Genomic DNA, 26,202 nt, shown 5'->3' with positions numbered 1-26,202 from the left:
AATGCAAAATTTACTTTCCAATAACAAAACTATTCTTTGAACTTTAAAGAAAACTAAGTGCACCAGTATTATTATTTATATTAGATTAATATAAAAAAAACATTTTTTTAGGTTTTATTTTTCATTGCTGATCACCGAACATAATCTCTACTTTCTCCTTGCAATCTCGACGTTTCTAATCTGTGGGCTTTCATCTTCCGTTCCGGCAAAGGATCTCCGTCCCCCTGAAAAAGCGAGTCCATTGTCTTGCGTTTTTTATTGATGGGCTGACTGCCTTGACTGTTTTTTACGACTTCACCCCGGCCGCTTGAATGGTGAATGGTGAATGGTCAGTGTCAGTTCGGTGTCATCCTCCTCCCCTCCTCCCCCAGCAGGTCCAATCTACTCCGGAGTCCTTCGTACATCCTTGGCCATGCAGAATGGTCGGTGGTCCCCGGGGCTATTTTCATACTTGGACATCCGTTTGCAATGTATCTTTATCGTTTTATACCGCTTCCGTGGCCAGGACTTCGACTTGGACGTCCTTCGGCGTCGCATAATTTCCGTAATGACCAATGATATAAATGGAACTCATTTGCCAGTCCCCGCGTTCTTTCGCTCCCCTGTTGTATTGCTGCGATGCCGTAAATCGCTTTGCACCCCTTCTCCGAAAATAACCAAGTTTTCCTGGACCTTCGCCTTTGACGACGGCGACTCCTTAACGTTTGTAATAATAAATTAAATCACATTTTGGTTTTTCCCTTCTACGGATACCCTTCTGTAAGGGGTTAATGAATAATGTATACATTTTAGATCATATCATCTTGTATTTTTTATAAAAGTATTTTCGTAATATGATTTCTTTATTTCTCAGGATTATTTTAGATTTTAAAAGTGAGCCCTCCAAATATTATTATTAATATATGAGTTATACTGTAATTATGCTTTTGGAATTGTTTTCGTTGGAAATTTTATATATACTAATGGTAAGGAAAATATGTAAATCAGAATTATAGGCTTGTAAAGATACACCATGGTTTATATTATCCCATTTTTACAGGGAAGTGAACTAGAATGTTCGGCTTAAATACTATTCCTAGTTTTTCCGGGCTTGTGCGTCCATGTGTATGTGCCCCTGCAGGATGTCTCTCCGGTTCATTGGCTGTGGCCCATAAAAAAAGGGCACGAGGATGGGGCAAAATCCGTAGCATAAAGCATATGAAGACATTTGCCTTTGCCTTCGACTCCGGGCCATTACAAATTGCTTGAATTTGATTTTGGCCCGAAAAAAGAGAGCGAGCTGCGGTGTCCACTGTTTGGATGGTTTTTGGTGGCTTCTTCGGGGCTTTCGAGGGGTTTGGCCAACGGATGACGGGTGATGGGTGATGGGGGAAACTATTCTGGGGCAACCTTCGCCGAGCGGTGGCTTTAGCAGAAGGTTGAACCAGTTGGCAAATACCCCGCCGTCGCCGCCGAAGCCTCAATCTAGATCCGAGAATCAAAAACCAGGTAGTGCTGGCGACACAGGTGCAACCAAATTGTTATTGCCTCCATTAACTTTTTTCTTTCGCTTTGTTTCGCTTTTCATTTCGGTGTATTATATACTTTTTTGTTTTTTTTTTCCCCTTTGCTTGGAGCTGGGTGTTTTCTTTCCGCCAACTCGGCAGATTTATTTTATTATTCTTTTTTTTGTGGTGTGGCTTATGCAAAGAGGCAAACAAAATGCAACTGCTAAAAGCTAGATGAGTAATGAGTACACTTCAACATGGCTTAAGATTGGATGTGCATATTTATATTTTGCCAGAGCAAAGAATAATAACAAAAAGGTTCTTAGAAATTCGCTCGGAATGTTGCAGGCCATCTTTCCGAGATAAACCAAAGTTTTATTGATAAGAATGTATAAAGTCTAGACTTTGGATGATGGAAACACAAAATCTTCTGGTTTCGAGTCCCATGACAAGTTTTCTTCGAAACGATAAACAAAAACAAGGTACAATGAAATTTTTTAACAATTTTGGCTTATAAAGTTTATACAAAAACGAATTATTGTTATTGCAAATCTAGACGTGTAAACAGCGATCTTTAAATAAGGTTCTGAATATTTGTAGACTCTCAATTACCTCGAAAATTGTACAACAACCGTGGGAACATAAATAACGGCTTTCCTCACGTTCCGTTTGCATTTATAAATATTTAAGTATTTATATACATACATATATACACATGTGAAACCGAAAGACATTGCACAACTCAGACAAGTGCAATTAGAGCTTTCTGATCGTCGATCAGGGTGCCAAGTTCCATAGGGAAATATTCAGATTTATTTGGTATTAAATGGTTATCAATAATGATAAACGGTTTAAGGTTACTTAGATTTATTATGGTTTTCTTTGCCATTTTTTTGGGGAGTGAACTTAAGGATATTATTTCTAAATGTATTATCCTATTTTCTATTCAGCAGAGAGCACGATTATTTCAACTGAATTAATCATTAATCAACCGTAAGTAAACGTATATAAATACACCGAACCTAAGAAATACTCACCTCCGTTTTAATTCGATTAGTGCTGATTAGAAAAAATGCATATATAATATAAAGAGTAAAATATACCGGAGATTGCAACACGAGGCGTATGAGGGGAACTTTCATCGACGCTCGTGTCAGAACTCTGAGGTCGACGCTGTCGGTCGTTGAACTCTAGGCGGAAAACTAAAAAAAAATCAAAACAAAAATAACAACAATTGTGAAAAAGTGATTGCTTTAGCAAAATAGCGATTTCAAGTCAAGCTCTTTCTCTGCGAAAAGACTACAACAAATTGCACGCGCGACTTGCGCACATAATGAGGTTACAAAACAATTTGTTAATTTTTTATAAATCAATTTGCGTTTTTCGCCAACATATTGTTATCAGAGAAACCAACTTCGAAAAATGATTTAAAAAACTTTTGCGCAAAAATTAAACCGCTGAATTTGCAATAAAGTGGAGAAAGAAAAAAAAAAACTGAATCGATTGCAGGGATCAGCATTTCGTCAATTCGCCGCTTAATTTATTTATTGTTGTCGTCGACGGCTGTAAATGCAATTTGATGATTTAATTAATATTGAATTACAGTGCCATTAAGAGCAGCACGATAATTATGCGTTTCGATTGCAGGACTGGGAAGCAGCTCTGTCTGTCTCTCGCTATCTCTCTCTTTCGTTTATCGACGCTAGGATGTTGCGAATGGAACTGTACCTGTTTGGGATGCTCGCCTTAATTTATGCCAGGGCAAATATTTAGCCAACAAACACACACAACTTCTGGATGGGCTTATTAATTAAGAGCCCAGCAGACTCAGACACAGTTTTCCTGCATCCTTGCCCATGAATTTTCTCCCCACCACCACGAAATCGAGAAATCATAAAAGCGTAAAATCGAAATGCCGCCATTCCGTGGTGGCTGCCAAGTTGACTACTTCCTGTTTGGCGTTTCAGTCCTGTCTGCCTTCCCTTTGCGAACGGCTCCCCTTTATTAACACGCATATCAATTCATTTTGATTGTAATTTATGCCGTAGCCAATCGCTGCATATCGCTCACATCATCCTTCTCCCCCATTTCGACCCGGGTAATAAAATTATTGTTTATAGAAAGATATCTGCGGCTGCAGTTGAAAGCCATACAAAGTGAGAGGAGGAAAGTAAGTCACTTGCTAGCTTCGATTTCTCTGTTTTTCCTCGTGTTTAGTGGAGCGTGATCTTGAAATGGAAAACCACTTTTGGGAAGAACTCACATATGGATTGATATTCGAACTCATCTTATGGAAATTAAGGTATCTTTTGGGTGCAGTTTTTGTTCTAACGGAAAACTTGACCATGACCGTGCTGCACGCCGCAATCAACCTAATTGAGGCTGCCCCATTGGCCAACTTTGCCCCTTGTCTTTGCCATAAGCTCCAAACCCAACCCAAATCCAAATCCAAATCCGAACCCAAACCGAAACCGCTCTAAATCAAAAGACAAACGTCGACAAATGACCCGGCGCAGTGAATAAATGAATAGCAGTAGCCACCAATGTATTCGAATTCGGTAACAATTCATTAAACAAATAGAAATGTGCGCTAAACGCATTAAGAGATTAGCACACATCGAACTGTAGCAACAACAACAATAACAACGATGTTGGGGGACCAGAACTGGTCAGCATAATGACCCTCATTTGCCGTAACTTGGTGGTATTACCATCCCCTTCTTCATTTTGGTTCTGGCCAACAAATTTAATTGCCGGCCGGCAGGAGACTTTCCACATGCGGTTAGCTCCGTCGACTGGAAGTGCCATTCAGATTCAGATTGGTCTTCATGTGTGTGAAAAGGTGAATTCGCAACCACTGTTGCTTCTGGCTTGTTAAGTGCTCATTGTTTCGCCAACAATGTTGACATGTGATGTGCTGACTGCCAATGTCTCGAATGCCGAGCGAATGCAAAGCGGAAGTTGCCAGTTCAAAATCACTTAAGTGCAATTTTGGCTTTTACAATTGCAGATTTTCGTGCGGTGGGGTTGCCGGTTGATGGACTTATGGTTAAAAATACATATGTGAGTCCTGTGAAAACAAAAGCGTAACAAAGGTAGTGCTTGAATAATATAAAATAACTTTGTTGAAACAGAAATCGTTACATGTGATATTTGATATACAACATATAGAATATTCCCTCAAAGGTTTCCTAAGACTTCGTATTCCTCGGACTCAAACATTGTATATAATTTTATTGTTGATCAGTTACTTCTCCTTTTAACACATCTTGTTTTCCGACTTCCTTCCCAATCAGTTTTCCGGCCAGAGTGACCCAGTTTGAATCCCTAAGTCCTGGCAACCAAACATCACGTTCCGTATTCCTTTCTTCTTCCTGTTGCTGGACTTAAATTGTCGCTATCCTTTTCATCAAATCTGTCCAGCTCCTTCTCCTCCTCCTCAGAGTTTACATATGTCCGTTGGTCATGTGATAAACGTTTATGATTATTTTTATGTTTCATCCGTTGGAGTCGAGACTCCACTTTGGCTTGCCAATTTGAAGCTGATATATACTGGGACTTGATTTAGTTTAAATAGCGCTGAGGGGAAATGGGGGAAGACTGACAATTGCACTTGGAAAAAAAAATATAATTAAATTAAGAAAATAATAAATCTAAAAAGTAGTTTGACTAAGCGGGAAAATATATCCTTCCTTTCAATCGGAAATATTAGTTCATATTTTATACAATCACATTTGTTGAATTTTTTCAGTGTAAAAACGAGTCCCGGGAAATGCAATTTATGTGTTTTGTGGGAAGGGCAGCCCTCTGAAAAAAAGTCACACGTGACTGCAGTGGACTTTGTCTTCACCACCCACCAAACACCACCCACACCGCCCACAGCTTTTGTCCTTTTCCGCCCACATGTGTGAACAAATATTTTTTAGAGGGTGTCCGCCCTTTATGCGGGTCCTTGCTGGTGTGTCCTTTTGGCTGTCCAGTGCCCGACTACGTGTCATTTGTACTATCTGGTCGAGCAAATCTTTCCGCTGCCCGCCCGTTTCATTCTAGCTCCGGAATCCGGACGATTTCCATAATCGCTGGTTAAACAAGACCGCTCACACATGCCTGGTCAAGCTGACCGCAGTTTATGCCCGGGGTTTTACGGCCCTTCTGGTGATGCTGGATACCAAGTCCCAGATCCAGGATTCCGGATCCCTTTGTGGACCCTGTTTGAATTATGCTTTTACATATTTTTATTCACTTAACACAGAAAAAGGGGTGCTGTGGCGAAAATATATGTGGGAAGGTGGCCCCTGGCTTAATCAAATTATGGCTTATCTGCCGGATGGTGTCAACTTGGCGGAGGTCAAAACGCAAATAGCCATAAACATGTAGATTAAATCCCCATTGACCGGGTCCCATCACCACATTGCCATCGCCCACAAGGCTTCCCAAGTGACCTTGTTTCTTCCGGGAATTTTATTGGGTATAAACCCTTTAATGGTGTCCACAATGCAGCTAATATTTGCATATTAATCTCCCTGCTTTCGGTAATTAAAATCTAGTTTAATAGATTGTTTATGCATAGTCAAGATCTGTTATAATGGATCGGGGAAAAATATCTGACCAAAATATTGGTAAGCTTAACTGGGATTTTATATACTTTTATTTTTTGTAGCACACTTATGGGAGCTAATCCAGATTAAACCTCATAAACAAAGATACGTTTATGGGTATTTATGTTGTTGAAACAATATAAAAATTTTTAGTATTTTCTTCGAGTAGCAACGAACTATTTCTACATTTTAAAAGATATTGCATAACCACCTCAATCCGAAACCAAAGCCAAAACAATTTAAAGAGCAATTGAAGACAATTCTTTAACGTTTCTGCCAAATGTGTCCCCAAAATGAGCCACAAGAAATCCATAAATATCGACTCGAAGCCATTGGAGCAGTCAATGCAGAAAGACCAAGCAGCAGTCAAAGAACCGGCATCATTTCATGCTCAATTCAAATGTTGTTCAATCTCATTCAAACAATTTGTATCGTAGTTTTATTACCACAATAAAACGGATTAAGCGGCTCGCCCTTCCCTTCGAACTGGAAAAAGGATACAATGAAGTCAGACCCGAGAAAAGAGGGCGTTCCCTTCACTGGTCGTGTGTGTTCGCCTTTTAAATTGGTTGAATTTCCGCACGAATTAAATTTTATTCCTACCAAGTAAAGGAGCGAAAAATATTTCACGCTTCGTCAGTTTGTCGATTGGAGGGGAGGGATCGTTCGAGGGTAAGCCGTATTATAGAGTCCTTTCCGGAATATTTCACACTTCGCCCGTACAAATCAGCGACACGTGGCAAGTGCCATATAATTTATAACGCCGAAAAATGGGCAAAGGAGACCTTAAAAGCTGGCTGGGTGTCAAATTTGATATGCTCCAATCTGCTCAAGAATTTTTCAAATATTTTTTCACCGTAGGAAACTTTAAACTTTTTGTCAGTCGTTCGTTCTTTTCGAGACTTTCCACTGAAGCGGCTAACTCATTTGGCTTAAAATTGTATTATCCTCATTCACCAGCAAATGGAAAATTAATATTTCCCTTTGTGTCATTTAACAGAATATTTTTGTAATTTTCTTTTGAGTTTCCCAAAGAAAGCGGTATCTTCAATCAATTTGCTTGGCTTTTATGCCGGGACTATTTCTTTTACTACAGCAGACCTTTGTTGGGGGTCCCTCGGTAGCAGTCTTTCCGTACATATGTCTGATTCATATCTAAATCTATTACAATTCATATTTATATGCCGGGCACACAGATAGCCACCCCTCCCTTCTGAAAATTTTTATTCGTCGGTAGGAAAAACAGTGCGTTATACAGGGGTAAGTTTTCACTATATTTTTTCCAGCTGCTTAAATGATATCAATATTATGTTTAAATGGTGTTTGGCTAAAGCTTCAACATAAACAAAACAAAATTATGAAAGTCCAGGGTTAAGTTACAATTAGTATAAGAACATCTTTTTGATTGTCTTTTTGTATATTTTAATTTTACAGAATTTTCATAATATGTCAGAAACAACATGTTTCAATTTTAATTAAACTGAAATTAGATTATATTTTATAAGAGACATTTTAATAAAGTTGGTGGAAGAATATGTATTTCCTTAAAATCTTCTATACAGATTCGTTTACGTTTTCATATGCAAATTACACATATGTCTCGGACTGTTTGCATTCGGGTTAAGTCAAGTGTTAAAGAGTTTTTCCGAGAGACGTCTTCGTCTCGTTTCGCATCGTCTTGTGTCGCAATTTCTTTTGGTCCTGCTACCCCTTTTATGAGTCCTTTCCGTTTCGCCGTTTCTGCTTAGCCTAATATCCAAATAAACATACTTTATCCGTTATTGCCGTCAAATTTATGGTTTCTTAAATGCCACCCCGACCGCTGATGGAAATATGAGATGGTGGCTGGGATTTTGATAAGGGTTTCTGGGGTCTCTTTCTATAGAGTTAGCTAGATCTGTTGGTCAAACGTTCGACAGCTGGTAAAGTTTATTGGGTTTGGCGATAAGACAAAAGAGAAACTTTTCTTTGAAGTTTCTGGTTTTGAGATATATTATCCTCCAGCTTCTGTTACAACGAATACCCGATGTGCATTGCCAATTGCAATTAAAACAATGTTACAAGGTCACTGTCTGATTTTTTTTGCAAAGATAAGAAAAAAATACAAAAAAGTGGCGCCGCTAACGAAATTGCAAATTTTGCACATGTACGGAAATGCAACGCTGTGTTGTATGTTATTACTATATGTCTGCATATATATGTATGTATGGATATGTATCTGGAATGCAATTGAAATCGGTGACAACATAATGCCCTTTAAAGCTACCCCAATGCAGACGACAGCAACAAAAACAGAAGAACTGCAACACCAGGAAAAGCTTAATTTTCCAGCGGGATCTTTGCGCAGGTCCGAAACTGGAAAATGAATTACGTAGTGTCCTTAAGAGGGAAGGGAATCCCCTCCATTTAGGTGTATCTGTATGTGTGTGTGTGACTTTTGCAATGGTGGCCATTGCTTAGGTGTGAATTCTGCAAAGAGAGAGGGAGAGAGAGAAAGAGAGAGAGTGCGTTTAAACAAGTGTTACTAAAAGAGAGAAAGAGAGAGCAAGGACTAAATACGAATTAACCGTAACAACAACAAACATTTTGGAGCAAGCGCATAATTCATATTTTACCAAAAACGCCCACGCCCACCGTGCGTATGTACGTATGTGTGCGTTCAAGGGGTGTGTGTGTTGCAAAGGTGCTTTTCAATTATCTTTACGAAATGTTAAATAAATACAGATATATATACCTAAATACAAATGCGTCTCCCATTGCATATAAAGTTATTTTAAATACATATGTATGTGTGTTCTTATTTACATACTTATTTGCGATAGTATTTATAGTGCTAATTGCGATGGACCTTAGATACCTAATGTCAAATAATTATTATAAAAATTGTATAACAACCTAAAAGAAAATTCACAGATATATCATATTAGGTTGTGTTTAATAGTTCTTAATATATCGATAAGTTCTAATCAATATTAGAAGAGATTTATACACACGTCGTATGCGTAATTTCCTTTAAATGTGTTTTTTCTTAAAAACCCGTCAAATGAATGTTAAAATAAAACCATTATTTCAGTTATGGAATTTGTATTTGCCCTTTCAAGCCACAATGAAAATTTTCTTGATTATTCTAAGAATTTCTTAAATATTCTCATTACTCTTTTTGTGAGCGGAAGACGAAAATAAAGACATCATTAGAAAATCATGTAGTGCATTAGTCGAACTGTCGTCGCCACGCCCCGCACTCCATGTGCCTCCCCCCAGGACTCAAGGACCCAAGGACCCCATCCACTCCAGGAGGCAGCCGCAATTGCCATTATGTTGAACACGCAAGTCAATTGATGCAATTTGTCCGACCAGCCGGAGAGTGTTCGTTCGGGCCAGGAGCAATTTCCCCAGTGACAATCTGACATGCCGTAACAGGTTCACGGTCTGACGAATAGTGGGTGGTGCCCTGCAGGGATGGAAGTGGGTGAGAGTGGGTGGGGTTGAAACCGACCGCCTGCTCTCATCAACAGTTAGCAGCTTCTGCTAGTGATTTAAGGGTTGCCGGCCAGCCGGTTCGCCCCTAAATGAATTGCGGCGATTTATTGCGGTAATACTCATTTAGCGGACCTGCCCCGGGGGTACGAAAAAAAATAAAAGAAACTACGCTCGAGTCTAAGGAATGGACTGAGAGATACCCAAGCCTCTCAAATATGTTTGTGGCCCTACAAACGATAATTAAATAAACTATATTACAAAATATCCAAGGGGATACTGCTCAAATCAATAATCGTATTTCCTTGGACATTTGAAAATTTTAAAAACTTTGTATGAAGTATGCAAAATATCTCTTTTTCTGCAAAAATTCAAATTAGTAAGCCACAGAATCTCGCTTTAATAATTATTAATATTTAAAAAAAAGTCTTAAGCCCTAAATTCCGTCAAAATCAAACCTTTTTTACCAGAATACAGGGTAGAAAAATTGACTGAAGTCAAGTTGAGTGCAAACAATGCACACAATAAAAATAAATCTCTCCGGAACAAGTGTGTGTTTAGTTACACCCGTGGGAAGTCCGGGTGAGAAGTTGTCAATTACTTGCGAATCGATGTGGCCAAAATCCGCTTTGGCATTCATGTCACCGCCAGGTGACCGGGACATCCCCGAATAATCGCTCTAATTGGGCGCTTTCACAGAAGCCAAGCCAAGAGAAAGTACGTGATATGCATTTCCACCTTTCTAGGCAATTAATAAGCCAATTTCAGGTTCCAACCAATCGGCGGCCACGTAAATCAGCATTATGTCGTGGGCAATGAAAATGAGTTCTAAATTCAATTACAGGCCTTGTCTTCTTGGGCTTCCTAAGTCCTCATTCCCGCATAAATCAAGAGTTCTGGCTGCCTGGTCCTGCCTGAGATGCTAATTTACCCGGGTCCTGAAATGTCTTAGTAGATGCTAAGCGGCTTTCCCGCTCATAACTCACCGGGACACTTTGTCACATTATGCATTTAAATTTAATGTGTTATTTATGGGCGGATTTGTCGACCTTCCCGCCCGCGATGATTGTTAATTAGAAAGTCGGTCTTTCAGGCAACACTACTATCACACCTCTGTCTCCGATTCGTGGGAGTTTCCAAGATGCATGGGGAGTACTCTATTAATTACACCCCCATAATGGTTACTTCCGCTGGGCCACATAATAGCATAATTAATCGATATTAAATGAACAGCAGCGGAACAATAAACGCCGGAAGCCAGCCACAAAAGGTTAAATTAAACGAAGTAATTGTTACACAGCCTCAGCCTGCTGAATTCGACCCCCTCACACAGTTTGCAGGTCCCTGAGGAGGGTTGTCCTGGCTGGGTCCTTTACAATGCATAATAAACAGTCGACCGGGCACGAAGCAAACAAAAGTGGGGAAACGAAGCTCGTTGAGATTTTGATTTTTAAACAGCCCAACCAGGGGGTGGAATTGCCGACTGGTTGGTTGGGAATCAAAAGACAAGGCTGTAAAGCGCACAAAGTCACACGGCAGGTGGCAGGTGGCGTAGAGAATTGAAAGAGTGGGTGGGGATTTTACCACACAAAGTGATTTAAATGCACTTCTAATGGGATGAAATTATATACTGTCTGATGTACTACCTCCCCCTCTTTTTGAACCAATACCATTTCCACTCCTATTTGTGGTTTCAAGGGGAGAACATGAATATGCATGGGATTGCGCTTTTGATGTGATTTTCATCTCAAGTGGGCAGCCGAAAAGAGGGCACCTTCATCTTAAGCTTAGTTACGACCAACTTAAAGTTAAACTGTTCGTTTTTTAATTAAAATTTGTCACATAAAACAATAATTATGTCCTTTGAGGAACGGCGTCTTGATGGCCGGCTAAAGCCGCTTAGAATAATTTCAAAACAAAAATTTGTGACTGCTTCATTACAGGGGTCACATTTAGCATCTTATCAGAGCTTAGCAGCTGGGGTCACCGCTCACTTCGATGGCCAGCCACGGAATGTGATTACAGCTTTTGCCGCTTCAGATGGAATTTTAGAGGTCTTAAATGTCCATTGGGTGGGGGAAAATTCAACTCCAAATTCCGAATAGAGGGTCCATAGGTATAGCGATGCAAGCGCTTTGAACGAGCTCTGAACTCATCCACTGAGCCAGGAAAACTAATGATTTCGTGAACCAAATGCGGTTCTGGAACATAGAAATCATCACCTAAATTCAGAAATGAATTATAAATAAATAATTAAATGTAAGAAACATGATTTTTTATTGTGACATACCTGGCAAAACATAAATCATAGATCCTTGGCAATCATAGGTTACTGGTAGGTACATAGTGGTGCCCAATCCACTGCGCTTAATGGCAAAATCCAACAGACTTTGATACTCCTTGATTCCCATTAATCGTGACAATTCATAGACCTGCGGCGGTAGAAACCAAACTTCACCGAGATCTGCTTGCCGTAATAGTTCCAATGATGTCAGCCACTAATAACATATAAAACCCATTATGTATAATATCTTTGCAGCCGTAGAAAACTCACCAGCGTCTCCTTAACTTCGGAAGGTTCTTCCAACAGATTTGGCTGTTTATCCACAAAAGCCATAAAGAAAACTGTTTCGTAGCTGCAGATATTTTAAAATTAAATTCAATTAAAAAACCATGATTATAACTCACCCCTTGCGCATAAATCCCGGACTCGCCCACGCCGACCACTCGTGCAGGGCCCACAAATCCGGCACCACTTCCAGCTCCCTGCAGAGGGTCAGAAACTCGCTGGGCTTGTTGTGCACTCTTCGCTGCCAGGCCTCCAGATCGGGAACTTCCTGAGCACAGGCAACTGCACCGAAATCAAGCTGACTCCTCTTCCGACAAAGCAACAAGCCCACCTCTTCAAAGCACTCCCTCACGGCGGTGAGTCGCAGTGTAATCTCCCTGCAGTAGCAAAGGTCAAAGATTAAACTCCTAATCTGTATGCGGTGAACATAATCTTTGGACCCACCGCGACCAAATCCGGGAGCGTTTGAAGAACCGATCATAGCAGCCAGTCCCTTGGGGAGCCAGAATGGCAGGACGATCATCGCGAATGAGGACCAGGCGACGAAGTGCCTCCTGCGGGACACCAAACTTCTCGAGATATTGCAGCCAAGCCACGCTCTCGTCGGCCTCGGAATCCAGAAGTCCACCGGGGAACACAGTTTGGTTGACCATCACTGCTGTGGCATCACTACGCTTCAGCATTAACAACTATAGGTTCAAAGAGATTAAAAGATATATTCCCTTCCTGTAAAGAAACCTACATACCTTGTAGTCATTGCTTTTTTCAGCTTCTTTGGTCACCAGAATTACACTGGCCGAAGTTCGCCACTTGGGCGGAGAACCAGCATTGCTCATTTCAACGTATATTTAACAAAAGTTTCAGAAAAACTTTTACTTCCGACCAAGGCAAATCAAATCAAAATATTGTTTTGCTCCCTCCAATCAGCTGTTTTACCGATTGGAGGAGCAGGTGATTTCCCTTTTCTGTCGATAGCGATAAATGCTCCTGATTGAGGAAATGATCGATGGCCGATTATCAGCGCGCCGAATATTTAAATTTTCAATTCGTGCAAAATTCGTACTTTTACCATTTGTCCAGATAAATTACAAAGCGAAGATTCGAAGAATGCTGGTGGGTGGTTAAACAAAAAACCCAAACAGATTAGGTAGGTCTGCACACGTGTTCGCAAACCTATTTAAGTGCTGCTTTTGGACATGAAGAGACACTTGCAATTGGTGTTCCCCATCGAAAGCAACTTGCAGTTGAAATGAAAGCCTTGATCACGTTCTTGTTACTGGGCATGTGCCTAATTGCCAGCCAGGCTGTGGTTGTGGAGGAGAGCGTTGCAGATCTTCTGAAGGATAATGCCAAGGGCCTGGAGGTGGCCAATGGACTTCTGTCTCAAATCGCAACGGTCAGCCAGGAGACACAAGTTGGCCTGAGCGAGCAAAAGGATGCTCTGAAGGCACTGTCTCTCGTCGGAGAGTTGCTGGCTAAGCTGAGTTTCGCCTTAGATTCGAGCTCCAAGAACCTGGTGGCCACTTTGCTAAAAATCTCCCATGAGGGCGAAGTCTATGGAAATCGCACAGAGGCAGAACTCCAGGAACTGGCTCGCCTGCAGGAAGCCACCAAGGAGGTGCTCAATGTTGTGGCGGCCAAAGTGGATGTCTATCACAGGAATGCGCTCCGCAATACCGGCAATATTGCTCAGAAAGTCGATGATCTGGCCAAACTGATTAGCCGCACCGTGCTGCCCCAAGTTAGCGGCCTGAAATGCACCTTCAACAGCCTGGAAACGTCGCAAATAAATGTCGAGGTGGAACTGAAGAGTTTGGCTGGAGTAAGGGAACTCGCTGAGAGCTCCAATCGCAAATTGGATGTGCTGGAGTCCCAATTGAAGCAGCTGAATAATACGCAGGAACAGCGCCTGGACATCCTGATCGATGCAGTGAAGCATCTGCGGCCTTTGAACCAGTGGAAAGTGGAGACAGTTTTGCGTGAACTAATCATTTCCCAGAAACGGATCGAATTGGACTTGGATGACTGCAGCAGGCCCCCTCCCGTTCCCCATCATGACCATCATGACCATTATGACCATCATGACGAGTCCTACCTGCCCACTTATGGAGCTGAGGTTCCCAAGCCGCAATATGCCCAACCCAAGCCAAAGCAGGTGGATCTGGAGCAGGTGTGGAGCATTAAGGAGCCATCAAAGGAGGGTACGTTATAGAGGTACCCAGATATGGTTTACAAATATTAATTTCTGTTTCTATTCCAAGGCGAACAATCACGCAGCCAGAGAGTGAGTGCATATGCAGAGGCACCGGAACCAAAAGAAACCCATCACAGCTCCAGTGCCGTGTCCTGGAGACCATCTCTGCCCTGGGAGACAGTCCCTCCCCGCCAAACCGCTCCCATTAACCGACCTCAACCCTGGCATCCAGCACCTGCCTATGGCCACAACCCCAAGCCTAAGCCGAAACCTCAGCCCAGAGAAGACCCTTACGCTTCTGGATCCCATAATCCTGAACCCCACCAGCCGAAATCTCAGCCCGCACAAGCCCATAAGCCTCAGCCCAACCACCCACAATCTTATCAGGAGCAAGTTTACATTCCACAACCAATCCACTCCGGGGAGGCCTTTAGGATTTGGTACGGAGAGGGTTCCGACTCCCAAGGTTACTAAAGTTTCAACCAGCGAGCACAAATCAATTGATTTTCGAGACCGATAAACTTTGCAACAATTTTTAGAGCACTTTTATAAAAAATTTGTATCACCATTTTTACCAATTTTGTATATATTCGATAACAGATAATAAAACTGAAAAAAACTCTATAAATTTTACTGGCTTGTATTTATACAATTTTAAATAAATGTGAGATCTATTTAAATTTTGGATTTTTTGTATGCACAAGATGGGAATCAATAGCGAGACAAGTTAATTTTAAATGGATCTTTAGTTGACTTGCGGATTAAAAATAATGAAAAATGGCAACAGATAAACTATTAAAAAAGACAGTACTTCAATTTTTTATGTAATGATTTTGATGCTTCCATAATTTGAAAGCTACAAGAAACTATTTTCTTAAGTATTTTTCTAAAAATTTGATAAGGATTTTTAAAGTGTAACGCTTCTGGGTAACATATTATCTAACTAAAATTTCAAATCAACCGAAAAACTCCGTTCGTACATTCTTTTTTTTTGGAGTTTAGACAAATATATGATATCTTATCTTATAATGATATCTTATAATAATAGATAAGTATTGTAAAATATAATTCCAAAGTCAAAATAACGAAATAAAAATGTGTTTAAATTGTTGTAAGCTACGATTTTCTACTATCTAGTAGACGTAATTTCTGAATGAAAGTTATAAAGAAGTAGATGGGGCACGTTTTTTGGGCATTACTACCGTTACACACAAAAAACCAGGTCAATCTCCACCCCATGAGACCTGTTTAGAAACAAAGAAGAATTTCGAGACGTGACAATCTCAGTGTTTTCCCTTAGATCGCCAAAAAGTCGATGAACTAAAAATTATTTAGTAAAACAACAAAAAAACATGATTCGGTTATGGTTTGTGTTCGGTTATTAGGTAGTCGTAGTGCAGATTTCGATGGAGAAATAAACATATATAGATTAGAGAAGAGTTTGCAGCTGCACCCACTGAGTAATGTGTGGGTGGTTTGTGGACTGATAGAACTTAACCCACTCGGAGACACGTAGTCTACACTAAGTTGGGCTACTTAAAGTGCAGTTAAGATCGACAGAAGACACAAAGCATTCTTCGTCCATCAGAGAACCACCATGAGAACCCAGTTAATTTTGGTAGCGATCTGCTTTTGCCTTTGCAAAGCTTCCTGCGAGGATCGGGATTCAGTAAACAAGATCCGTGGTGAAGTGCTGAAGCTTTTAAAAGGCACCGAGGAGCTAAACGACGGGTTGCGAACAGTGAAAAATGTGCAGAAGGGTATCGAGGAGAAGTTCAAGCATCAGAGGGATGAGATCGATCTTATTGCCGCTCTGGAGGTTGCTCTGTCCCAGTTGGAAACGAAAGTTCATAGCAGCTTTGACGCTACAGCTTCTGGAGTGAGAAACTTGACAGAAATTATTAGGGCAGTTCAGAGCCAAAACGAACGGTCCATTCAGAACCTTACCAATGCGGAGGTGGACATCAGGAGAGTCATTGGGCAGTTTGATGTCGATCAGGACAAATACGAGAAGATTCTGGATGCCTTGGCTGCATCCGTGAAATCACAATTAGCGGGAATCCAGCAACTTATTGGTCAGGCAGTCATTGGGGAACTCATCGGGCTGGATAACAAGGCCAAGGTTTTGCAGGTGCAGCAGCGCAATATTATTGGCCAAGTAGGACATCTGGAGGAGTTGAATGCCCTGGCCAACCGTGCCAATCGTAAGGTGAATCAGCTGGAGTGGGGACTTGTCGCGCTTAATCGCACCCAGTCTGAGAACCTTAACATAATTGAAAATACTGTCCATGGAGTGCAGGTGACCTCCTCACAAATCGATCTTAAGCTCGGTGCTTTGCTAGATAACCAGAAAAACATTGAAAAGTCGCTGGAGAACTGCAAGAGAAAAAATCCGCCAGATCACAAGCCCCAACATGGGTCGACCCATCCGGAACCATCCCCGAACCACCAGTGAAGTTTTATTCAATTTTATAATTTTACGCCTTACTTAAAATTATTTATTTTGTAGATACAAGCCGGAAGTGAAGCCGGAGGTGAACCCAGGTTATGAAAGCAGCTATGCCTCCCAGGAAGAGGCAGAGCAACTCTACAAGCTGTGGTACAACAAAGGACAACAGCAGTGAAAAGGATAACATGATTAGGAACCCTTCGATATCTATTTACAAATCTCCACCCTGTAGCATCTTTTCAACGTTCTCAACCAAATTACAAATGCAAATATTAATTCTCTTGATTATTTCCTGTTCAAAAACAAACTTCTAACAATAAAACTTTTAATTATGGAACGATTCCGAACGTCGGCGAGTGCAGACGTGCATTTATTTATTTCTCTTGTGCTCCGAAAGACAATCGATAAAAACAAAAAACAAAAACCCCGATATAAAATAAAAATAAACGGCGAAAAGACGCTTATCGCGATGAAAAGTCGCAAGTTAATATTATTTTGTGTTTTTAATTAGTGCTTCTAATACTGAAATACAAAAAAAACCAAATAAAAAAATCAAACAAATAAGGTGATGAACCCAAACGAAGTTCGGGCGCAGCGCCAACGTAAGCAAGACGAGCGCCGGCTCTCTCTGCAAAAGAGCAATGCATACTTTTCTTTCGTATCGACAGCAGAAGCACCAACAACAAAAGCTTCTGCAGTAGTCGATCAACCGCGATCGTTAACCCCAACACCTTCCAACGAACTCAAGCCTATTCTTAACGAAAGGGCGCGCTCTCTTTCTCCATATATGTCAGCGACGACGCAAAGCGGGGTAAGCGACAAATGCATTTCCCCTCTTCCTGGCCCTGCCTCACCCCAACTGCCCACATGCCTGGCCACGGTTACCAGCACAGTAACGTCATTAGCAACTGTAAATGCAATGACAACAACAACATCAGTTTCGTCGGCATGCCCAATACAGTCGAGCGTTTTACCTGCTGTCTCAGCGAATTTATCAACTGCAGCTAGCGCAGCACCGTCAGAAGCTTCAACTAAAAAGCAAGGTCCGTCCATACAGACTGGCATGGATCGCTACATAAACATTAAAAGAAAACTAAGCCCACAGGGCACGAAAATGGGCAACGCCGCAAAAATCAATAGGGCTTTCCCAAGCCAAGGAACCGTGCAAAACTCTAATACTGCAAATAGATTTCAACTTTTGGCTGACACGTCCGAAGAAATCGCTTCTACAGTTTTGGATACGGACAAAAAGAAACCGAGGCCGCCTCCGCTTTACATTCGAGAGAAAAACTCCAACAACCTCGTTAATATAATAATCGATCTGATTGGTAAAGATAGCTTCCACGTAATCCCCTTGACTAAAGGAGAAATACATGAAACAAAGGTCCAAGTCAAAAGCGAAGAAAGCTTTAAAAAACTGACGGAGCTCCTAGATGCCAAGAAAAAGAACTACTACACCTACCAGCTAAAAAGTAGTAAAGGTCAACAAGTTGTTATAAAAGGAATAGAACCAGACGTAAGCACTGCTGAAGTCGAGCAGGCACTAAAAGACAAAGGTTTTAACGTAAAAACAGTTATAAACATACGTAACCGAAATAAACAACCGCAACCTCTCTTTAAAGTGGAACTTGCACCTGACTCTAAGGCGCTTAAGAAAAATGAAGTCCATCCCATCTACAATCTCCAGTTTCTAATGCATCGCAGAATCACGGTTGAAGAGCCGCATAAACGCAATGGCCCAGTCCAGTGCGCAAATTGCCAGGAATACGGACACACCAAATCTTACTGCACACTCCGCTCTGTATGCGTCGCCTGCGGAGGGCTGCATACCTCAGCTAAGTGTGAATTAAAAAATGAGCCAAATAGCAAAAAGTGTAGTAACTGCGGAGGAGACCACACAGCAAACTACAGAGGCTGTCCAGTATACAAGGAGTTAAAAAGTCGGATAAACCAAAGAGTCTCAACAGCACGATCTCACCACACACCATTGATACCCTCTAAACTCACACCTGAAGTCTTCTTTTCGTCAGCAGCCCGATCATCACTCGGCAGTTCCACTACAAATAAAAACGTAAGTTTTGCAAGCGTTTTAAAATCGGGTCATGCGAGCCCCGCTTACAATGTCCAACCACCACCTACAGTCTCTCACCAACTAGCAGAGCACACAGAAAATAGAATGGAAACGATGATGCTCAGTTTGCAACAAAGTATGGATGAATTCATTTCATTTATGCGGACGACCATGCAAAGTATGTTGACAAATCAGAATATTTTGATTCAGATGCTCCAAAACACTTTATCAAAATAATCAATGGCTCCCCTGCGCATTGCACTGTGGAATGCCAACGGTGTTTCACGGCACAAACTTGAGCTAGCACAATTTATGAACGACAATGAAATCGACGTAATGTTACTTGCAGAAACCCACCTTACCAACAAATATAATTTCCAAATCCGAGGGTATATGTTTTACAACACCAATCATCCTGATGGAAAGGCCCACGGAGGCACTGCAGTCCTGATTAAAAACCGCATCAAGCACCACTTTCACAACACGTTTGCTACTAACTACCTGCAAGCCACATCTATCAATATACAGTTGGGTTGTCACAATCTAGCTCTAGCAGCGGTATACTGTCCTCCTCGATTCATGATATCCGAAGCCCAGTTTACTGACTACTTCAACTCACTAGGCAAATACTTCATAGCAGCAGGAGACTACAACGCCAAGCATACGCACTGGGGATCTCGCCTCGTGACGCCGAAAGGTAGACAACTGTATTATGCAATTATAAATCCTAGCAACAAACTTGACTGCGTTTCCCCTGGATCACCTACACACTGGCCTAGCGACCCCAGAAAACTGCCAGACTTGATAGACTTCGCAGTTACAAAAAACATCCCACGAAATCTAATTAGCGCCAGTTCTCTCTCGGATCTATCATCAGATCACTCGCCTGTACTTTTTATCCTAAACCAACAGCCAGTTAGTAATGACAGCCCCGTCATGCTAACTTCTAGAAGCACAGACTGGCTCAAATTCAAAAAATACGTAAGTTCGCACATCGAACTTACACCACAGCTAACCGGCGAGGACGACATCAACAGAACCGTATGCATGCTAGAGTCAGTTTTGGCCTCAGCGGCACGAATCGCAACACCACCAAGGCAAAACACAACACATAACATAAAGCATACAAACGCAGAAATAGAGCAGCTAGTCCTAGCAAAGCGTCGTTCCCGACGTGTATGGCAATCTCTTCGATCGCCATCTGCAAAGCAACAGTTAAAAGAAGCTTCACGCAGACTCACCAAGGCACTACGACAAGAAGAAGACAGGTCCCAACATCGCTATATAGAACAACTATCTCCATTCAGCTCAAAATTCCCACTATGGAAAGCCCACTCAACACTGAGCCCTCCAACAGTAACGGTTACGCCAATAAGGACTCCTGCAGGCTGCTGGGCCAGAAGCGACAAAGACAGAGCCGACACATTCGCTGCCCACCTTGAAAATGTGTTCCAGCCAAATCCAGTAACAAACGTGCGTAATATAAGATCGCAAACTGAAGACGACCTTCCTATTGCCGAACCAATTGTATTTCGACCATGCGAAGTCATAAAAATTATAAAAGAGCAGCTACAACCGAGAAAATCTCCAGGCTGCGATCTAATAACTCCAAAAATGCTTATAGAACTCCCACTATGCGCCGTTGGTACCATATGCCAGCTGTTCAACGCGATGACAAGACTGGGCTGCTTTCCAAAGAGGTGGAAAAAGTCAATCATCATAATGATACCAAAACCAGGAAAAGACCACACCCTCGCCTCCTCATACAGACCGATTAGTTTACTTTCCTGTCTATCAAAACTCTTTGAAAAATGCCTTCTGACCCGTATCATACCATACTTCAGAAGACATAATATTATCCCAGCACATCAATTCGGCTTTCGCGAAAAACATGGAACTATCGAACAGGTGAACCGCATAACTTCAGAAATTCGAAGTGCATTTGAAAATAGGGAATACTGCACTGCGGTATTTTTGGACGTCTCCCAAGCATTCGACAGAGTATGGCTTGACGGCCTAATGCATAAAATCAAAATAATGCTCCCTAATAACACGCACAAACTCTTGAAGTCATATCTTTACAACAGAATATTTGTGGTGAGATGCAATACTTCCATATCAGCTGAACGTAACATCGAAGCAGGAGTTCCTCAAGGGAGCGTTCTCGGGCCAACTTTATACCTACTCTACACTTCTGATATTCCTACGAGCAGTCAACTGACTATGTCCACGTTTGCCGACGACACCGCGATCCTCAGCCGATCTAGATGTCCACAACAAGCCTCAGCGCAACTTGCGGCACATCTAGAAGTAGTGGAGAAATGGCTCTCAGACTGGCGAATAAAAGTAAATGAGCAAAAATGCAAACAAGTAACATTTACCTTAAATAGACGAAACTGCCCAAACCTTACACTAAACAACATCGTGCTCCCCCAGTCAGATGATGTAACATATCTTGGCGTACATCTCGACAGACGGCTTACCTGGCGCACGCATATTGAAGCTAAACGAACTCATCTAAGGCTGAAGGCAAATAGTTTGCATTGGCTGATCAACTCCCGCTCCCCACTCAGTCTGGACTACAAGGTCCTTATCTACAATACAGTTTTGAAACCAATCTGGACTTATGGCTCCCAGTTGTGGGGCAGCGCCAGCAACAGCAACGTAGAAATCGTGCAGAGAGCCCAAGCAAAGATCCTAAGAATTATCACTGGGGCACCGTGGTACGTTCGGAGTGTAAATATTCAGAGAGACTTGAATGTACTCCCCGTCCGAGATGTAATAGCGCAGCACATGCAAAATTACTACACAAAGCTGTCAACTCATCCAAACCACCTCGCTAGAGCATTGACGTTGGTATGTAGCCGCTCCCGCCTTCGTCGTAACGACCTTCCCATCCAGCGATAATTATTAGGACAGTCTAACATAAATACAGTTTAACAAATTGTTAGAATAATGTAGTACTTTAAGATTTTAACACATTTTGTTAGTCTCGTAAGAGAAGATTCAAAATAAACAAGCAAAGTCTAAAAAAAAAAAAAAAAAAAAAAAAAATTATGGAAAAACAATTATCTCACATTAAATCTAGATAAATGCACATTATATCAAGGAATCTGTTTCCAAGTTTATAGTTTTTTTGGGTCCACGGGATGCACTTGACCGTCGATCCTGTTAAAGTTTATAAGAAGCTGTGATTGATGCTGGTTCCAGTGCTCCGATCTATGTATTTTGTCACTAGCCTTCGAGCGAAATTCCTCGACTGATAAGCCAGTCTCGATTTTGTCGCTACTGGCATCTGGATCGGCGGGATAGGCGTTGTCTCCTGGCAGGAGATGCACAGTTCCATTTTTGCACTTGTACATCACGGGATGAATCAGTTCGATGCCCTTGACCTCACGCTCTGCGGCAAATTGTCGCAGACTCTCCAAGGAGGAGAAGTTGAGGCAACGAGAAAGTTCATAGAATTGAGGTGGCGGCAACCAAAGCTCTTTTTCAGGCAAGCTTGTAAATAATCCAATGGGGAGCGCCACTATTAAAAGAAAATTTTTTTATTAATACGAGGTTTCGAAAATGATAATCCTTTTGAAATGATTGAAGACCCTTGCAGCCCACTTACCGCGCAATCCTTGACCTCATTGGGTTCAATGTGAACACTGGGTTCCTGCTTCAAAGCGGTTACAAAGAAAGCTGTTTCAAAACGCTTCTTGAATGTGGACGGTGTACGCCAGACAGACCATTCGTTGAGTGACCAAACGTCCGGAAACACCTCCAGCTGCTTGCAGAGCTCTAGAAACTGTCTGGCATCGTTATGGACAATGTGCTGCCAGTGGACGCGATCAAACTGTTCATGGAACTGTCCATAGCCACTGGTGGAGGTCAACGATTTGCTGTCCCTACACAGCAGTATGCCCAACTCCTCGAAGGTCTCTCGTATGGCAGTTAGACGCAGAGCCAGCGATCTACAAAATGCATGAAAAAAGTCAGAAGGATACTTCACAACACAAAATTTGACTATCATACGGATCTATAGCTTCCTTATCTAGCTTGTTGAGGAAAATTTCAGGTCTGGGTCCATTCACCTGACCTACTTCTTGCAGCTTGGCGGCACTAAGATTGTTACGCCGGAAGTGATCCAACCAGGCCGGAGAACTGTCCGTGGCATCGCAAACTCCTCCCGGGAACACCGACGATTCCGGCATAAAGCTCGACTTTTGTGTTCGTGTAAGGAGCAGGGCCTAACCGGACGATTTGGGTGAATAGAGCTTCTAAAATATATAAACTGTTACTCACATTGTAGTCGAATGGCTTCGCCTTTGTTGATGAATCCTTCGCCAGCAGGATTAAGCTCGAAGAGGAGCGGATTTTGGGCAAAAGCTTGGACATGTTTAGGTAACACGGCGTTATCGATGTCCTAGTCGGTGCTATCGATAACTGGCCAGCTGATGCTTCACGTTTTGAATACCCTCACCTGTTGAGGAAAAGGGTATATAGTTTATTTAAACAAAATTAAATATTAAAAATTAAAAAAAATATATATATTTAGGTGTATTTCAACCAAGTTTTAAGAAAGATATGTAGCCCATTATTTTAGATTTATGTATTAACTTAAATCCAGCCAGGGTATATTAAAGCGTATATCTCGACTTTTATTATTGCATGTTGTTTTTCTTAGTATGGCAGTCAAGATCAAAGGTTTGTTTAAGTGGATTAATGAATTGAATGGCACTGTACTCTAAACCATGGGGCCTGCTACTCAAACTGGATCTTATAGACCATCTGCTAGCTTAATTTTAGCTGCCAAAGAGGATTCCTTAAGGGATTACGACTACAGAGTAAGTTCAAAATAAATTAAAGTACCAAAAACAACTTGTTTACCTTCCCTTGCAGTTACTTCTGATTAAACGAACTGAACGCACTTCCTATGCTCTGAATCACTGTGTATTTCCTGGCGGCGTGTTTGATTCCCAAGAGGATGAGTCTCCTGAATGGATCAAATATTTTAAGTCCTTCGGAGTGACTGATGAGCATTTAAGAAAATTAACCCACAAACAAGACACTCCTAGACCACAATTTCTAAACGCCGATAAGCACTTTTCTAGGGACATTGCCCTGCGTCTGACTGCCCTCAGGGAAACCTTCGAAGAAGTAGGGATCTTGATCTGTACGAATCAGAATAGTTTCAAGAACTGGGATTCAAAATTAGACCACCCTTGTACCCTGCTTCTCGAGCCAAGCGAACGATCTGAGTGGCAGCATAGGGTTCACAATAATGCTTCACAGTTCCTGGAACTCTACAGGTATCTCAATGTCATTCCTAACCTCTGGTCTCTCCAGGAATGGTCCATTTGGAGGACAGCAGCGACTGCCAATCGAAAATATGACACAGTATACTATGTCACCACTCTGGATAAAAAGGCCGAGGAGGTGAGTCTTCTGTTGGAACCGCACGAAGTGGCCTCAGCCCATTGGATGAGTCCTGCAGAGGCCTGGACAAGCTCTCAGGATGGGACCATTTGGCTTCCGTTTATGCTACTCTACGATATTGCTCGATTGATGAACCTAAATCGCTGGCAGGAGCTTCTCAATTTTTCTCGTGAACGGAGCTCCAGAGGAACCACAATGATACAACCTGTTTACTTTCGCTGTGATGATTGCATGTTTGGAGTGCTTCCAGGAGATGAGCTATATCCCAAGGACCCCGGCGCTTGCACACAATCGATTATATTGCCGGGGTCAGTCAACGAAATTCATCAAAAGGCTCAACAGTATAATCGCTATATTGTATACGATTTCCACCAAGTGGTTCTGGCTTCCAATGTCCCACCCAATGATGGTCACTTGCCACTGCAGCCACTGGTCAATACCAAACTGTCAAAGTTGTAGTAAAAATTATATTTTCTGGTTGTCTACAAGAGTTTACCGCTCTCTAACTCTGATTGGATACCACGACAGGCATGGCACAGGCCATCCTGCGTTTTCAGTCGCTGCTTTGCCAATCCTTCTAGGTCTGCCCCGTTCTTATATAAAGCCACTCCAGCTTCTGAAACGGATCTGGAGTACTCGATGGCCAGTAGAGTGTCCGAGAGCTCCGAGTCCAGAGCAGATTGGCAGTGGTCGCATGTGGCCTGATCTGGATGTGCATTAATGGCAATTTTGTCTCCGGTTCGAAAAACCGTAGACACCGTGGAGGCGTAGTTTTGCTGAAGGTTGGCCACGAAGGCGGATGTGAGGTTTTGTAAGCTTGCGGTAGGTCCACTTTCCTGGCCATATCGGGATCCGCTCTGGACCAGCGGTTTCAGTTGTTGGGCATGTGTGTAGAATTGAATCTCCTGCTCATTAAGGTCCTTGAGGGGTCGCAGCAGTTTGACTTCTCCAGCCAGCCGATCGTCCAGCAAAGCCACGTCCAAGGCGGCACTGCCACCACGCCCCAGAGCAATCGCAGTCAGCAGTTGGGTCGCCAAATCCACACTTATACTGGGTTCGAAGACATGAGTGCAATCCAACTGCTGGGCCACAGAGGCAATGAGGTTTTTGCGCTGCTGTTGTAGGTAATCTTGGCGGGCTGTGAGGCTACGCAATTTCTGGAGTTTCTGGACAAGCTCGTTTTTTTCGTCTGAAGAACGACTGTACTTTGTGATGGGTTCTGCAGAGTTCGAGGCACCCAGCTCGATCACATGGAACTCAAAGGGTGCATACTGGTTGGACAAGTTTTTGAGCGCGTCAATGTCCACTGGATCATGTCCCTGCACATGCTTATCCTCCACAAAAACTACACGTGCATTACAATGAAGTCGTTTAAATGTGTTTTGCGTTTGAGCGAAGTGTAGCATATCCAAGAGCACCAGAGACTCTGCGGAGCCGTCAAGTACCAAGAGCACCTCGGCGTTTCTGGGCAGGATCTTGGCTGCGCCTAGGGCAGCCCGGAATTTGTGCCTAGCGTACGCCAAAAAACAGTCACGGCACTCCGCCGTTCTAAAGTTAAGTTTATAGAGTTGACTGGAGGCTACGCCGCATTTGTTGCAATCCCCCGGGCTAAGGACGATTCCCAAGGGCAGGGATTCCGGCACCATGCCGTGGGCGGCTCCCTCGTCTCCAAAATCATCTTCGCCAATGCTGCACATGGCACTTATTTACAAAACCTTATTTCACAGATAAACGAAATTGCCAGGGATCCATAACATCAAATGGACGTCGTGGCAAGCAATCGATTTTCAAGCCAAATGTTTATAGTTTGTGTCAAGCAGCCACAAGAATGTCTACTTGCTGACTTTAAAGTTTAAGAATTATTAAAATAAGTATTTTGATTTATTTAACAAAATATAGCTGTGGAACTTTCAAAAATATTTCGAAATAATAT

General features: G+C 42.2%; 6 protein-coding genes across 7 annotated transcripts; 3 read left to right on the top strand and 3 right to left on the bottom strand.

Annotated features, from left to right (window-relative positions):
• Positions 1–11,364: 11,364 nt before the first annotated feature.
• LOC108094430 (nucleoside diphosphate-linked moiety X motif 19) lies at positions 11,365–13,049 on the bottom strand. Of its 2 annotated transcripts, XM_017195001.2 has the most exons (6): positions 12,878–13,049; positions 12,576–12,820; positions 12,251–12,508; positions 12,117–12,198; positions 11,853–12,060; positions 11,365–11,784 (listed from the first exon to the last, which is right to left on the bottom strand). In XM_017195001.2, exons 1-6 carry the CDS (start codon positions 12,965–12,967, stop codon positions 11,582–11,584), a joined length of 1,086 nt encoding a protein of 361 aa, XP_017050490.2. In that variant the 5' UTR covers positions 12,968–13,049; the 3' UTR covers positions 11,365–11,581. The 2 variants fall into 2 exon arrangements, with proteins under 2 accessions (XP_017050490.2, XP_043065366.1); XM_043209431.1 differs by lacking the exon at positions 11,365–11,784 and having other exon boundaries at positions 11,962–12,060; positions 12,121–12,198.
• A 295-nt stretch (positions 13,050–13,344) lies between these two features.
• Positions 13,345–14,953, top strand: LOC108094485. Its single transcript, XM_017195072.2, has 2 exons — positions 13,345–14,332; positions 14,393–14,953. Exons 1-2 carry the CDS (start codon positions 13,381–13,383, stop codon positions 14,797–14,799), a joined length of 1,359 nt encoding a protein of 452 aa, XP_017050561.1. The 5' UTR covers positions 13,345–13,380; the 3' UTR covers positions 14,800–14,953.
• A 933-nt stretch (positions 14,954–15,886) lies between these two features.
• On the top strand, positions 15,887–17,111 carry LOC108094468. The gene is made up of 2 exons (XM_017195051.2): positions 15,887–16,776; positions 16,835–17,111. The coding sequence occupies exons 1-2, from the start codon at positions 15,923–15,925 to the stop codon at positions 16,947–16,949; spliced, it is 969 nt and encodes a 322-aa protein (XP_017050540.2). The 5' UTR covers positions 15,887–15,922; the 3' UTR covers positions 16,950–17,111.
• A 4,771-nt stretch (positions 17,112–21,882) lies between these two features.
• Positions 21,883–23,823, bottom strand: LOC108094467 (nucleoside diphosphate-linked moiety X motif 19). The gene is given in 6 exon segments (XM_043209421.1): positions 21,883–22,338; positions 22,341–22,374; positions 22,462–22,804; positions 22,866–23,080; positions 23,136–23,313; positions 23,721–23,823. Coding segments are annotated over 5 exon segments (1,053 nt in total). The 5' UTR covers positions 23,229–23,313; positions 23,721–23,823; the 3' UTR covers positions 21,883–21,970.
• Positions 23,501–24,759, top strand: LOC108094466 (nucleoside diphosphate-linked moiety X motif 19). The gene is made up of 2 exons (XM_017195049.2): positions 23,501–23,677; positions 23,733–24,759. Exons 1-2 carry the CDS (start codon positions 23,585–23,587, stop codon positions 24,726–24,728), a joined length of 1,089 nt encoding a protein of 362 aa, XP_017050538.1. The 5' UTR covers positions 23,501–23,584; the 3' UTR covers positions 24,729–24,759.
• LOC108094465 (cytoplasmic tRNA 2-thiolation protein 2) lies at positions 24,723–26,045 on the bottom strand. Its single transcript, XM_017195047.2, has one exon. The coding sequence runs from the start codon at positions 25,964–25,966 to the stop codon at positions 24,752–24,754; it is 1,215 nt and encodes a 404-aa protein (XP_017050536.1). The 5' UTR covers positions 25,967–26,045; the 3' UTR covers positions 24,723–24,751.
• Between the last annotated feature and the right edge of the window lie 157 nt (positions 26,046–26,202).

The sequence above is a fragment of the Drosophila ficusphila genome, unplaced genomic scaffold, assembly GCF_018152265.1.
Source record: "Drosophila ficusphila isolate 14025-0441.05 unplaced genomic scaffold, ASM1815226v1 contig_127, whole genome shotgun sequence".
In the NCBI taxonomy this organism is placed as follows: domain Eukaryota; kingdom Metazoa; phylum Arthropoda; class Insecta; order Diptera; family Drosophilidae; genus Drosophila; species Drosophila ficusphila.
This window is presented reverse-complemented; position numbering and strand designations above follow the sequence as displayed.